Source organism: Trematomus bernacchii, unplaced genomic scaffold, assembly GCF_902827165.1.
Source record: "Trematomus bernacchii unplaced genomic scaffold, fTreBer1.1, whole genome shotgun sequence".
NCBI classification, from domain to species: domain Eukaryota; kingdom Metazoa; phylum Chordata; class Actinopteri; order Perciformes; family Nototheniidae; genus Trematomus; species Trematomus bernacchii.
Window position 1 is genome coordinate 2,537,874 of NW_022987513.1, and position 14,432 is coordinate 2,552,305.

Here is a 14,432-nt window from a genome sequence, read left to right on the forward strand (position 1 = left end):
GAACATACATATGATATAGTATTTATTGAAGACTACATCTATAGTGCATTTTGCAATCAGAGTAAGATAAGATAAGATAAGAAGATAAGTACTTCATTGATCCCAATTTGGAAAATGTTTGCTTTGCAGCAGCATAAAAAGACATGGCATTGTACAATAACAATTAAAATAAATAAACATTCCAAAATGTAAACATCTCAATAGAAATAAAATAGCATTAGAAAAAAAGTAGAAAATATACATGTTGAATTACACATTTACAGTAACAAAATATAAAGCAGGATATTATACATAAGTATGTGAGGAATGGAATATTACATATTAGATTGAATATAAATGTAAAATATACTGTCTGATGTGATTTTAAGTCCAGTAGTGAGTTAAAATGCATTTATATTGCTTAATTCCTACACTTTTTAAAGTACACGTTGCATTGTGGTGCGCTCACTACAATCATAATATCATAAAATATTTAAGATGTGACTTTTAAAGAATGTTATTTGTCTCATGGATGCTGTTGACTAGTTTAAACCATAGCTATTGTCATTCTTGAAGGGATTATAGGTGAGTATGGGTACATAAAGTCTTATAAGCCCCATTAGTAAAACTCTAGTTCAAAACTAGTCAAGAGCAATCCTAAAACACTTATAATTAATTCAGGTCTATGTTGTGTACATATTTATATAATACATCAGAGTGCAATCCATGTGAATAATAATAAATGAATTATAATTCACTTTAAATACATAATACACACTATGGTTTATAGAAAGCATTACTTTAAAAACAGCTACAGGAATACCTTTTTTCTATTGGAAATGTGGTAACATAGTTAGAAATTAATTATGAATGTTTGACTATAAAGTTGCTTTTCTATTTTGAGAGAGGGGCTGCTCTCGCAGGGACCCTCCACCAACGTGTCCACTGGCTGGAGACGTGGCAGCGCCTCCGGTCATATGATTTTAGTTCACACACGAACCCCACCCCGAAAAGATTTTTTTATCTTCTATCACGTGTCCGTTATTTTTGTGTGAATCATCTACCGAGATCCGAAAAGCTCTGCAAAACATCCCCTGCATATCTCAGCACAAAAACTAGACACGGAGTTTAGTGGCGGTGACCACCCAAAACAGTGCCATTTTTAGACGTTTACTGCTGACGTTTACAGAGGCTTCAAATAGCTTCCGTTTTACACTGGTAGTGATTGGACTATCCCGTACCTACTCTGTGAGCTAACATATTGGTTGAACAAGTCCGACATTCTACACTTCAATGGAGGAACAGCCCAAAGATCGGGCACAAGAAAGGCAATACAACCACCACGGAGAGGACAGACAATCTACTCAACATACAACTTGTCTAAAAAATGATCAGAGCCACTTCCAGCGCCAGCATCAGGAAACGCAGACGAAGAAAACAGGTTGGGCCATCCGGAAAAGTGAGCTAACGCTTGCTAGCCTTACTCAGCTAATGTCAACGAGCCGACTAGCATTTGCTAGCTTTTAACTCCGCTCAGATTGAGTGCTGAGCATACCAGCTAGCTTTTAAATCAAACTATTTGCTGTGCCCTGGGTAATTTCAGAAACGTTACAGCGGGTGAATGGCTAACCTATTGGACCGACAGTTAGCCACTGTTGGACCAGAGACCATGCAATACGTTAGCTAGGTGGCTAGCTGACGTTGCGTGACAGTTGTCGCTGGTTTGACATATCGGGGATTGACCTTGTGCGCCGGTTTCAACACTCGTTTTTCTATGGCAAATACAACTAAATACTTTCAGAAATCCGACTGGGTCACCATGTGTTATATATGCATTAACCAGTATGCTTGCATGGCGATTCGCGTTGAACAGTTGGCAGATATCTACCTTATTCATTTCAACATGCTTGTGTCCAGTTTAGGAAAGCGAGCCGGCTACACTGGAATGTTCTGAGCTGCCATTTCCTGTCGGCCATGTTAGAATATCACTGCGAGCTAATGCTACAGTTACCCGGCTACTAAATACTTTTTTCACAACCAAGGTACATTGCAACACTGACATTTCGTTGGTCTCTTTTGTCTACTTATGTTGTTGGTGTTACGTGGCTGTCTTACGACACAGCCGACTATTATCGGTGCCAGGGCGTGCTAATGCCCAACGAGTCCCTGGCTAGTTGACATTAGCTAACGTTAGCCATCTTTGACAGGCCTGTTGCATGTTGTCCAGTCAACGTGAAGCCACGCAGCAACTCGATAATGACCAATTGATACATATACGGTTTTCTGCAACTAAACAGACACTGTAACTGTCGACATAACGTTTGCTGGCAATGCAAATAAAAAAATAATGGGCCTCTGTATAATACAACTAACTGAAGCCAGGCTGTATGGAGGTGCTTGTGCTGTGCCCGCAGACATGAGGGACAGCACCATTGAATTTGAAGCCCTAGGTTGACGCAGCCGTGCCCATGTCTCTGCTCTTTGCAATGCATAGACCTATTTCTGGTTCACTGCCACTCCAAATGTATGTCATATATGCTGCTGTGAACCCTCCCATTACATCTTGCAGCAACTGGTATTTGATGTCAGATCAGATAATCTCAAGTTAACATTCCAGTATGCAGTTGACTTTTGTGAGGTATATTGCTTATAGCTTGCTAAATACAGTGATCACGCTGCTCATCTTGGAATTTGCCATTCTGTTAACACTTCAACGTGAACTAGCAATGGCAATTTATTTGTTTGTCTCACTGCTCTGGTTAAAAGATGCTGGGCCACATTGCTTTCTTAAAAATTGACTGATTAACTGAAAAGAAAAGAAAGTGAACTTTGAACACAAAAAAAGGCCAAACATATATATTTGTGGTTTGCATAAGGAAAAGTTGCAATGCCAAATGTGATTGAGCTGGATAATTCATAATGGGGTTAATTTAAAAAAGGACTAATATAGACACGAAGAATCCTAATCATTTTTTAGGTTCTGTGAGTTCAGGCAGGTCCTATTTCTCATTGTTGCTTTACCAAACATATGTTGTGGTGGTACCTTTTTTTTGTCTTTGCATGACTTCTATTTTGTATTAGTAGGAAAAGGCAAAGTAATTGGCACAGCGTTTTTGTATTAAGTGCCTTTACAAGTTGGGGCAGTTCTCTTTAAGCTAGTTGAACACATGTCTGAGGTTTTGTATCATTTCATCATAAACTGATTGTGTTTTCTTTTTCAGGCATTAAAAAAGTAAACATCAGTGAGGAGGAAGGGGAGAGGAATCCACATCTGTCTGATACTGTTCCTATATCACATCCCCCCAACAACAATGGTAACAGACACGCAAGTAATACAAATGCGAAGCAGAAATCATCCCAAAAGCTGTACACGACTGTTCCAAAAGTGAGCAGCAAAGGACTGGACCTTAACAAGAATATGGACCTTAAAAATGACAAGGAAAAGGCTCTGGATTTGAATCATCATGAGAGCCAACCTTTGGATAAAAAAGACTCTTTGTTGCTTCAAAATGGCGTTGTAAACTGTGGCTTAATTACAAATGGCTATTCTAGCAAGGACAATGATGGCAGCGGCTCTGAGGGTGGATATACTACTCCGAAAAAACGCAAGGCCAGATGTAACAATGCCAAGAACACTGATAATGTGATAAGAGAAAAGGAAAAAGACATGCAGCAGGGCAACACTACACAAGAACACGTGGCTTTTAATATGGAGACAACTGAGAAGGGAGTGACTTCTAGACTTGATGGCTTTAGAGCAGCAAATAAAGTAGAAGCTCAGTCAACAGCTCGACGGGCTGTTGTATCAGAGGCTTCAATGGGTGAATCTCAGAGGAAAAACTCTGATGGCAAAACAGCTGGCACTTTTGGTAAAAAGACTGAGGAAAGGCACAAAGCCAAGCTTTCCTCACCTTCAAAAGAGGACTCGTGGACTTTGTTCAAGCCCCCTCCGGTGTTTCCTGTGGACAATAGCAGTGCAAAAATTGTTCCCAAGATCAGTTATGCAAGTAAAGTGAAAGAGAACCTCAACAAAGTAGCTCAAGGTGGAGGAGAGGCACTGCCTCCTCCGGTTAGACTGTCACAGGTCCCCATGTCTGCTATGAAAACTATCACCTCAGCTAGCTTTACTAATGGCCCTGTTTCTGGAAATGGAAACGGCTGCCCATCAGTGGGTACCTTCTTTGCTCCTGCTGCTAGTAGTATTCCATCAGCCCCATCTATTTCAAGTGGCGAGAATGTAGCATCTCCTTTGGAAAGTAACTGTAGCTCTACAACCAGTCCTGTAGATGGGGAAGCATATGAGCTTAGAAAGTGTACTCTTTTAATTTACCCTTTAAATATGCAACCTGTGCTCCCTAGTGCTCGTCACCTCGACCCACCGGCTGCTCAGACAAATCAGAAAGCCCTGGGAGATATCTTCCAGAATCAGTGGGGGCTTTCCTTCATCAATGACCCCAACTTGGGTCCAGAAGGAGGAGGAGGTGGCCAGGTGCCTGCAGCGGACAAGACTACTGTGGTCACACCTCAAAGCGAGTGTCAGGCTGCTGCTGCCAAGGCTGCCCAGCCATGCTTTGATGTGAGCCCTTCTTTTCTAGAGCCTGGCACTTTGGCTCAAGACCCAGAGAAAAGGACTTGTGCTCCTTGCAATGCGTCTAATGCTTGTTTTCCTGCGTGTGTGATGAGTGAGGAGGATATCAAGCTGCAACCATGTAGCCAGCAGAAGACAAAAGTTGAGGCCAAGGGTGCAGGTTCTGCTGTTTCTGCTGCCGGTAAAGACAACGGTGCTAAGCCTGTACAGGGCCAGCTAACCACTGTGTTGTTTGGCTCATCCAAACAACAGGCTCCCACTAAAGACATTGGCAGGAGCTGCAGCTGGGGGTCCTTCGATATTAAAGCTGCTGTCACTTATCACACTAAAGGTAACTTTGACTGCTTACTCTTTATCGGTTATAATTTAATTTGTTATGGTTGAGATTTATTTCCAGGTGGATCTGGGGACACCCGTGGTTGTTCAGTGTCACCAAACTTTCATTGTTTTAGTAAAGAAGTTGTTAAAAAACAATTAAAACTGAAATCTCTAAGTGTGCTGCCTGTAGCCTGTGACTCTTTATCTCTAAGAGGAACAAATACATATACCTCAATATAGATATTGTGACATTATTTGAGAGTTTACTGTTGGTGCTCTAACAAAATACTCACACAATGGGATTTTTGACAAATAATCACCAGTAATGTAGATATGCTGACAAAGTGGGTAAAGGTAAATAATAAAACAGATGGAACAGTCCATCTTAGAAAATGTCATCACTTTAGAACAGCTTTTAAACCAGGATAGACATCTAACGCGATATGAGAATATCCATAATAAAGTCTTTGTAATATCATATGTTGATATATTGCCAAACCCTTGTATTGCTGGCACTATTATTGCTTTGATAAGAAAAATTACCCGCATCCTACACATTATTGAAGAACGTCGTAATTAGAGCTAACCTATGTGACAAATACATTGCGTCTTTTGTAAATGTGTCACAGTTAAAGCAGCTGTTTTGGCAGCCGGATGCTTTCAATGTGAATCATTCTGAAGTCATGTTCGGTGTTGTCTAGTCGAAGCTTAATACAGCTTTTATCCGATTAGGGAGAGTAAGAAAGGGGGAAGAAATGTAGTCCTATATTTATGAGATCAAATGACAAACTGTTGCTGGATAGCTACTGTGAATCCCTCTGTGCGTTAATGCAGTTTGAATCTAGTGCGGGAATGATGGTGGCAGACTTTGCCATTTGGATTGACTAACATCTTAATGATAATAACTTTAAGTGCCTACAATTCTTAAGGAATGTTAGTGTTATATGTATGAAATGATGCATTAAGAAATGAAATGATACATTTTGACATTACATATTTTAACAGAACCGTATTGCATTTTCTGAAAATGTTCTTTATGACCTGAAATAATGCGTGTTCTGTTTTCCTTCAACAGAAATGGAATTCATTTTCAGCCTGCAAAAACAAGGTAAACTGAACTTGTAGCCCTCACTTCTTCATCTTCCATTTTCAGAAATGTTGAGGTCCTTCAGTCTTCTCAACAAGAATTAGATCTAGAAAGGTCAGAACATGTAATATAATACAAGATGTGTTCTGGTGGGAGTCCAAGTCTGAGGCTACTTATATTCATACATGTGCTGAACCAAGTGCTTTAGTCTTTTGGTTCTGATCCAAATGTGATGCAAATGTAAAAAAAAACAAGAATGATTTCATTATTATTAGCTCTTTTGCGGTTTGGTATTTCAAAATACCCTTTTTCATAAAAAAAAACAGCATTGCAGCTTTTATCTGCACATTGTCAACATAAAAAAATGGGTAATCAAGACTTGGATGCAAACAAGCTGAATCTAAATACATATATCTTATCTATTAATCACAAAACCACCTGCATATGAGATATGAAATCTGAGAAGATGGTAAATGTTTGCCCATGTTTCACTTTAGGGCTGACTTTTGGTTAATCAATAGTAGTAACCTGATAGAGAAAGATCTTTATAGTCATTTCCTTACCCTAAATCACTCGACATAAATAACACTTTTGTTCTAGTTTGACTGTAGAGCAGCATGTGCATAGAGGCTGCATTAAAGCCCACAGTGGGCCCCTCAGGTACAGATAGCTGTATATCATGGACAAACATCACATGAGTTAATCATTGAAAGTGAAATGCCACATTTATTGTATAACAAAAAGTTCAGGAACATAAGCAACCCAGAGTAATCACTTAAAGGCACTCCGATGACTGTGACATAATACTGGTGTACAGTCAAAACAGTGTGTTGAGGCTGTGTTAAATACACATTTGAGCCAATTTGGCTAGGGCCGGGTTTGGTGTCAAGATTAGTGTTGATGAAGTTACCAATACCAATGAAGGTACTTTTGATACTCGACCTAACCCTAAGGTACTTTTGATACTCGACCTAACCCTAAGGTACTTTTGATACTCGACCTAACCCTAAGGTACTTTTGATACTCGACTTGGAGAAAAATACACATCTTTTTCAACATAACTAGTTTTTTCTTTTAGCAAATGAAGCAAAGTCATTATTTAGATTGAAATGGTTATTTGTTTTTCTACTAATGATACTCACCTTAAGATCCAATCTCTGTACCTTTATTGAGGATGAGGGGACAGTGTACATTAAAAAAGAGAAAAATATAAATTGAAAACATTTTAATGATCATTTTTTTAATAAATCCTACATCATAGAGGGGGACAAATGATATAGAAATGAGAATAATACGGCTCCTATAAAGTAATTCTTACACTAAAAAGAGCTTAAATATGCTATTTATTATGTCCCTGATAGGAGCAGATTTTTGTCTTTTAAGCTTACTGTTATTAAGTCAAGTCTATAAGAGAAAAACCTATAGACCTTTATTAATCTCTAGTCAATTGGTACATATTATTTATGTTTTTTTTTTTAATGCACTGGCCCGTGGTGCAAAAGGTTTCCCTCGGGCAAAGTACGTTGAGTATCCCTAAACTAACCTTTCTCCCCCCTCTGCTGTAGATCCAAAAAGAGTGGTGGTTTATGATGAGACCAAGGACGGACCTGATCAGTGAGGTAGACGCTCTACAGTACTTACTGTACTTCTCTTCTGGGTGCTCCGATTATCTACCTGGAGTCCTGAATCCTGTTGGACAGATAAAGTGACAACTGTGAAAACATTGATAGTTTAGCATGACCGATTTTTCCTTGGAATCTCCGATGGAATAACAGACTTCTTTAGGGGCCTCAGACAAACACACACACACACACACACACACTCTGGAGGGACGTTAGGAGTTGATCGGTGCCTCTCCAACACGATAAGTGAGACTTTGGAGCTGTGCTAGTTGTTTGTCTCATGGCTCTTAAAGGATGATGTTTGGGAGTTCAACAAAAGGAAGGTGTCATGGATTGCACCTCCCTAAGCCTTTTTCCTGTTGAACTGCGGCAGCCGTCAGTCTGACTTTGGGATGCCTCAGTCATTTCTTCTTCTTCACGCATTCAAATGAGTTCATTGTAGATATGTTAGACGTTTTACATACACATCCGTGTGCAAGCTTGAATCTACCATGGAGGAAAAGGAGAACACACTTTGCAAAGAATGCCTTGAAGTTGTGGAGTTCAGATCTTTGGAAGCTCAAAGTTGAGGTCCCATCCAGGAAGGGAGAACCTTGTCTTAAGTCCTCAAGGCAAAATCAGAGCCCAGGAATTTAAACACTTGCTTTTTTCTTTTTCTACTTGTCTGTTTGTCTGCCCTAACATTAATGTGTTATCTGCCCTGCAGTATGACCCCAGAGCACAGGTACAAGAGTGCCCAATCTGAAGGAAAGCGACGCCCCTTCATTTCATTTTTACACCAGGTCTCCGTTAAAGGCAAAATATTTTCATCTTAAGGCTTCTAGTACATTTCATGCAGATTGATATGAGGTCAGGTCCTAAATTCCGACTCATTTAAATATATACCTTCTAGTATGTGAATCCTTGATTTAGGAATTAACTGAGTGAGCAAGAGCTACCAATGTGCTCTTTGTTCAGCAGCAAGACTCAGGATGTCCGTACAGATGTTTTTGGGGTTTTTCTTTCTATGTCAAAACTGTTCAATTCCTATTGTCAAAGGAACATGTGTTGCATTTTACGACTGATCTTTATTTCTGTTTTTCTGACTCAGCATCTGCTCTTTTACTTCTCTGTCTTACGGCATTGTATTTCTTGCATGTTTACTGGAGGGAATGAACGCGTCAGAGGTTCATCGCCATACAAAGATAACAGTAACACAACAACAATTGCAATACTAATCTTGGTTCCCCTCCCCAACTAGCCACTTTGTGTTCAAATGTGAAGATGAATTATATTATGTTTTACTGTTAACATTTTTACATTTGCAAACCAGTGTGCAATAACACCGTGTGATCCAGACAATGTGTGTAGGGGTTATATGGAGCTACATTATCACCACCCAAATGCTGGTGGGGTTTGTTAAATAAAAAAGGTGCGTTTTCAGTTTGTTGCACAAATCCTAAAGTGGATTTTGCTAAGGAGCTCACGTTAAAAGATCTAATTAAGTCTAGGGAGCCCAAATTCGCTAACTACTAACTGGCCAGCTGTGACATCACTCATCTCCATCTCCAGATCACGATCGCTTTATCCAACATGGCAAAGGAACTGTTCAGGTTCCTGTTCTTTAGAACAGTGGTTCCCAACCGGGGGCACGGGGACCCCTAGGGTTACTTGGGGGGTTTAGGGTGTATGTAGAAAGATTAGGGATTGCAACCTATTTACACACATCAAAACATCAATTTTCATAAGCCTTGTGTCCAACCCCCTAAACTATCAAAGCTCATGAAGGACAAGCAAACTCAAGTTTCTCATTAAAATCTCTAGGCTTAACAGAATATGTTGAAACTGCTAGAAGTGAATCTTAACATTATTGTTTTTCATTCATTGACATCAAGTTGAAATGCATTTGTATTAAGGTGGAGTTATACTAGTCATTTTCATGTAAGGAGCAGTTGGGTTGAATACAATTTAAAAGAGTTTAACACGAGAAAAAATGTAGGCGAATCATCACAGATTAGTATAGGGGGGGACACGAGACAAAAAAGGTTGGGAACCACTGCTTTAGAAGATATGATTTGGTTAATGTGTGGATCAATAGCACTTTATGTAAACTAATTGCTTTTATCTTTTAATTACAAGAGAGATCTATATGTATTGACAAGAAATACTAGTTGAAATAATGGCTCTGGGCTGTTACTTTAAAAAAATAAATACAGAATTATTAAATGTAACTCAGGTAGTGTTAATAAAGCCATGACTATGTTAACTATTGTTTTTTTGCCAAACGGCCCCTGTCATGTAATGTACTCAAATTGGAAATGCTCAATTGAAGTCCTATTATATATATATATATATATAGTATTTGGTGTTTTGTCACACATCATACAAGACTATAGTCTTGTATGATGTGTGAGAAAACACCAAATACTCTTGAGGAAAACTGTCATGACGTGCAAGGTGCTCTCGTCGTCATTTGGGGCTCTAAAAATATTTCCTTTTTATTTCCCCCTTTAAAAAAAGAAAAAAAAAAAAAGAAAAGAAAAAACACATTGCTCCACGCGTTGTTTTCTATGTATACTATACTGTAATCTTGCAATTTTGATGGTTCATTTTTCTCCCATGTGTGTTCATAGTGAATCACCTATTGATTTATTATTGCTGAGCATCAGTGGTGTTTCTATTGGTCGGCTCCATACTGGGTATGAGCTTTTAAGTACACTTGTTTCCCACTGTGTCCTGATTAGGCAGCGCTGCAGCTTGTACTCGTGCAGAGCCAGTTGTCTTGACATGTCTTATCTCAGTCAGCTATTTAAACAACTTTCTTTTTGGCTTCCATTGTACGGCATGTGATGGAAAAGTACCCTCCGAGTTATAACAACTGTGTTGATATGAGAAAGCATGGGCATTTTGATTTAATATTGTCCATTAGCATTTAGACTTGTGTTTTTTTTTTCTGTGCTTGTGGAAATTGACATTTAATCCGGCATTAAGTTACACAATCCTCACAATTGAATTTCTTCTGATTGTCCATAATCCATCAACAAAGCAACACAATCAGGTTCACATATGGTACATGCCAAATTGTTCAGGCTGAAAGCATCATCATCCACGGACAGGGATGCATCTGTCGGCTCCTACATGTAAAACAGGGTGTTTAAAATGAGTAGTACGTGGTGTTACTGTAGTCTTACGACCTTTTTCTTTCAAAACTAAAAAAATATATTTTGTCTTGCTCTTTGAGAGGATGGTCCTGTACAGGGAAATCAGAGAATCTCCCATCCTCCCACCCCAAGGATGGTCTTTTGAAGCACTTAATACAGCAAAAAGGCTATGTTGAATATGCATTTATTAAGATAAAGCTATTATTTAGCATTGTAGCCTGCAAACCAAAAACAGGTTCTTGAAGCCAAGTACATGGTTAATCAGTGATGGGGGGGCGGGGGGGGGGGGGGGGGACGAGTGACTGTTGAGAAAGTAAAGCCTGATCATGTGGAGTGTCTATCTCCGTCCCCTCAGGATGTGCAATCACCTCAAGGACTGATGCAGGCTTCCAGGCTGTGAGTGACGAGCTCGGCCTCGTTGTATTTTTGGGTGTGTGCATAGCGAGTTCTTCCTATTATATGCAAGTTCCTCATATATTTCAATCCCCCCCTCCCCCTCCCCCTTTTTTGTTTCATGTTCAGGTGCCTGTGTGAAAAAATATATACTTTTACAGCAATTTTGATTGTTTAAAATCTGCTTCCAGCATATATCCGTGCCATTTTTTTTGTTTCTTCATTCTTTTGTAACATTTGCAATGCTGTTTTAAGTTTTCTTACAGCTAATCCTATAATTTTTCTTTCAAGCGACATGGACGCAGCTGAAAGCAATGAGAATTGTATGTGTTTTGTAGGTTTTGAAATGTGTCATGGCTTGTGTTCTGAATTGTGTGACCTGTAAGCCAAAATCAGTTTGAATGGGACGGACGATGAGCTCTCGCTGGCCTATACTCATGCCGGTGCATTTGTCGAGTTACTGTCTGAAGTAGCACATCATTGATTTCAACTGATTTAACAAATTTATGTTTTAACGTGTTTTAAAAAAAGGTTTTATTTTTGAGTTAGAACCTAATTTATCCATAGATGCACAAGTAGGATGAGACTAAAAGGAATAAATGATACAGAAAATCAAGATGTCTCATTTTTGTGTGAGTTTTAGATGATTACGTTACTGATAAAGACTGACCTATTTTATCCCCCAACAATAGCACCGTTAATGTTAATATATTTGAACTCTTCCAGCAGATTTTCTACAAATGACTTTAACTCTTCAGATAGTTGAGATGGAGTGATGAGACTCACTGCATCCCAGAGTTCCTCTTAATATATTTTTTATTTGTAGTGATCATGTTGTGAGGGAGTGAGGTATTAAAGTGCGGTTCAACAACTCTGAAATCTGCTTTCGCCAAAGGTACACTACTCAGATATTCAGCTAGTGAAGGGCAAGCGCACAGACTGGAGACGCGTGTTGATGTCATAACAGGCTGGAGTTTATAGTGAAGAACAGAAGTCACTACTGTAGCAGCTGAATGTCACTTTTGAGTTATTTTACGGTGTGTGAGAGCAAAAGATAAAACAAATACCAGAAGTGCTGCTTCTTCTTTATCCAGTAATCAATCGTCTGTAATGGGAAATGCTGGACTTTGGTGTTTGTGCTCTACTTAAAACCTGTCCCTTCTTTAAACTGCCTTTTTGTGGAAATGTTTGAATTGAGGGGGCAAGACACCTGAGAGGTAGTGTTTTTGAGTTCACACATGAATAATAATAATTTAAAAAAAAAGGGCAACATGTGTCTCTACAAGGTTTAGTCATGAAAAGAGGCGATGTGTTGCGCCGAGTCATCTTTTGTTCTGTTTCTGTGTCATCTCAAATGGCTGTTGTGCGTGTTGATTTGGTCTGCTCCTCCTTCTTTTCACTTTGACATCTCTTGCCCCCCTAAAAGATGAGGCAACAGCATTTTTCTTTCTCAAATGTCTTACAGGTCGACATTTTACGTTTTTAAGTGAGCAGTCTGTTTATTTTTTTGTTTGGAATTTAACAGAAGTGTCACATTACAATGTTTTTTGTTTTTTTTAAAGCATGATAATAACCCTCAAATTCCAAACAATGTAATAGAGTCGATATAAAAAAAAAAAAAACTTCCAGTGTTCACAATTTTAGTTTCCATTAAAATGTCAAATTTTCATGAAGAATACTGTGTTTTGTGTTTTGTGTGTGGTGTTCTGCTTTTCTTACAATTCTGTTCACATCTGTCAGAGAGTCGGCTTCGTCATGTGAGCACTCGGAAATAAAACACCTTAAATAAACTGAATCTCTTCAAAACAAGACTTTAGGATCAGGCAGTATTATGTATTGCAATATAATATATAAACTTTCCTATGATATTTAATAATGTACAAATACTGTTATAGTACTGGAATATTTATTGTGTGCTACTTTATACTTCTACTCCAATATATTTACTTTACTCCACTACATGTAGTACAAGTGACTTCCTTTAATGATTTGAACAAAACATGAACACCTTTAAAATGATGATGACAAGTTTAAGTTGAACAAGTTTCTTTTCATAAAAATAGTGTAGCGCCTTTTATTTTCTTATTTTAAGATATAGTTCAAGTTAATTGAAAATGGTTCATATGAATTCAAATCAGTCTGAGAGATCACCAGCTATGTGTTTCAGCTGGGACCCAATTAGAGCAAATCTCTTTATGAGATAGGTGTACACTTCTACTAGCTACAAAAGTAATATGCCACATACACATTGTTACATCAGTATCCATATTCATATATTCATTTAACACAACGAAACTGACCATTTTACAGTATTCTAATGAAATATATAGTTTTACGGCTAGATTGTTTCTTAAAAATCTCCTTTATTTTCTATTAAAGGTGGGGTAGGTAATTTTGGAGAAACCAGCTCGAGATCGCTAGAATTTGAAAATACACAACCGGAGAAAATCTGCCACTTCCTTATAGAGCCCCTCCTCCAACACACACGAACGTGCACATGACCAATGAGGGCACGAGATAAGTTTGTGCACAGATGGAAGGCTGACAGGCAGGTAGGCCATCCAGTTATTTTAGCCGGGCCGGCTAAAATGATTGGTCGTGCTTTTTACAGTACTACGGCTTCCACAGATGACATTTTTTAATGGATTTTTTGTCAAAGCACTTAAGATATTCATTGCTATCGGGATGTTAAGAGCATTCCATGGAATATAACAAAAAGTGTATCTCGAGCCGGTTTCTCAAACTTACCTACCCCACCTTTAAGTACGATTTTAAATACAGGAATTTAAAGGTCCCATGTCAAGGCCATTTCTACTGATCATAATTCCATTGTTGAGGTATACTAAAATATATTTATACTGTGCAATTTTCCAAACGCACATTGGTTTCTCATACAGCATCTCTGTAAAGTATGTGTATTCAGGTATTCACTCTCTGTCCTAAACGGCTTGTTGGAGATCCTGCCCCCCCCTCCCTGTGAGCCCAGTGTCCTCTGATTGGTCGGGACGTTGCGAGGCTCGCTGCTCAGTGAGCTGGCTTACTGGTGTGGTTTCCGGGTCGGCGATACAGCGAGACAGCGCGAAACTCATCCTGAGCAGTGAGCAGAGCACACACAAACACTCACAGCCAAAGTAAAAACAATAAGTGTGGCTTGATATTGAGTAAGAAAAAGGTTTATAAACGCTGTGAGAATGGGTCTGCGGAGAGCATTTCTCCGCGATCCCAACTCGTCTATTACCAACCAGGGGTACCCAATAATACAATTATAAAATGCAATAACGTGCTTTAACCAGTAGGTGTCCCTT

At 38.9% G+C, this 14,432-nt stretch overlaps 1 protein-coding gene across 2 annotated transcripts; it reads left to right on the forward strand.

The window, feature by feature from the left end:
- The first annotated feature begins 1,000 nt into the window (after positions 1–1,000).
- On the forward strand, positions 1,001–12,803 carry nufip2 (nuclear FMR1 interacting protein 2). 2 transcript variants are annotated; one of them, XM_034153221.1, is made up of 4 exons: positions 1,001–1,438; positions 3,201–4,898; positions 5,961–5,993; positions 7,538–12,803. In XM_034153221.1, the coding sequence occupies exons 1-4, from the start codon at positions 1,273–1,275 to the stop codon at positions 7,588–7,590; spliced, it is 1,950 nt and encodes a 649-aa protein (XP_034009112.1). In that variant the 5' UTR covers positions 1,001–1,272; the 3' UTR covers positions 7,591–12,803. The 2 variants fall into 2 exon arrangements, with proteins under 2 accessions (XP_034009112.1, XP_034009119.1); XM_034153228.1 differs by having other exon boundaries at positions 1,002–1,420.
- The last annotated feature ends 1,629 nt before the right edge of the window (positions 12,804–14,432 follow it).

Coding starts and splice junctions, on each gene's coding strand:
- nufip2 (XM_034153221.1), top strand. CDS start 1,273: ATGGAGGAACAGCCCAAAGATCGGGCACAAGAAAGGCAATACAACCAC. Junction 1,439..3,200: donor AGGTTGGGCCATCCGGAAAA/GTGAGCTAACGC, acceptor TTTCTTTTTCAG/GCATTAAAAAAGTAAACATC. Junction 4,899..5,960: donor TGTCACTTATCACACTAAAG/GTAACTTTGACT, acceptor TTCCTTCAACAG/AAATGGAATTCATTTTCAGC.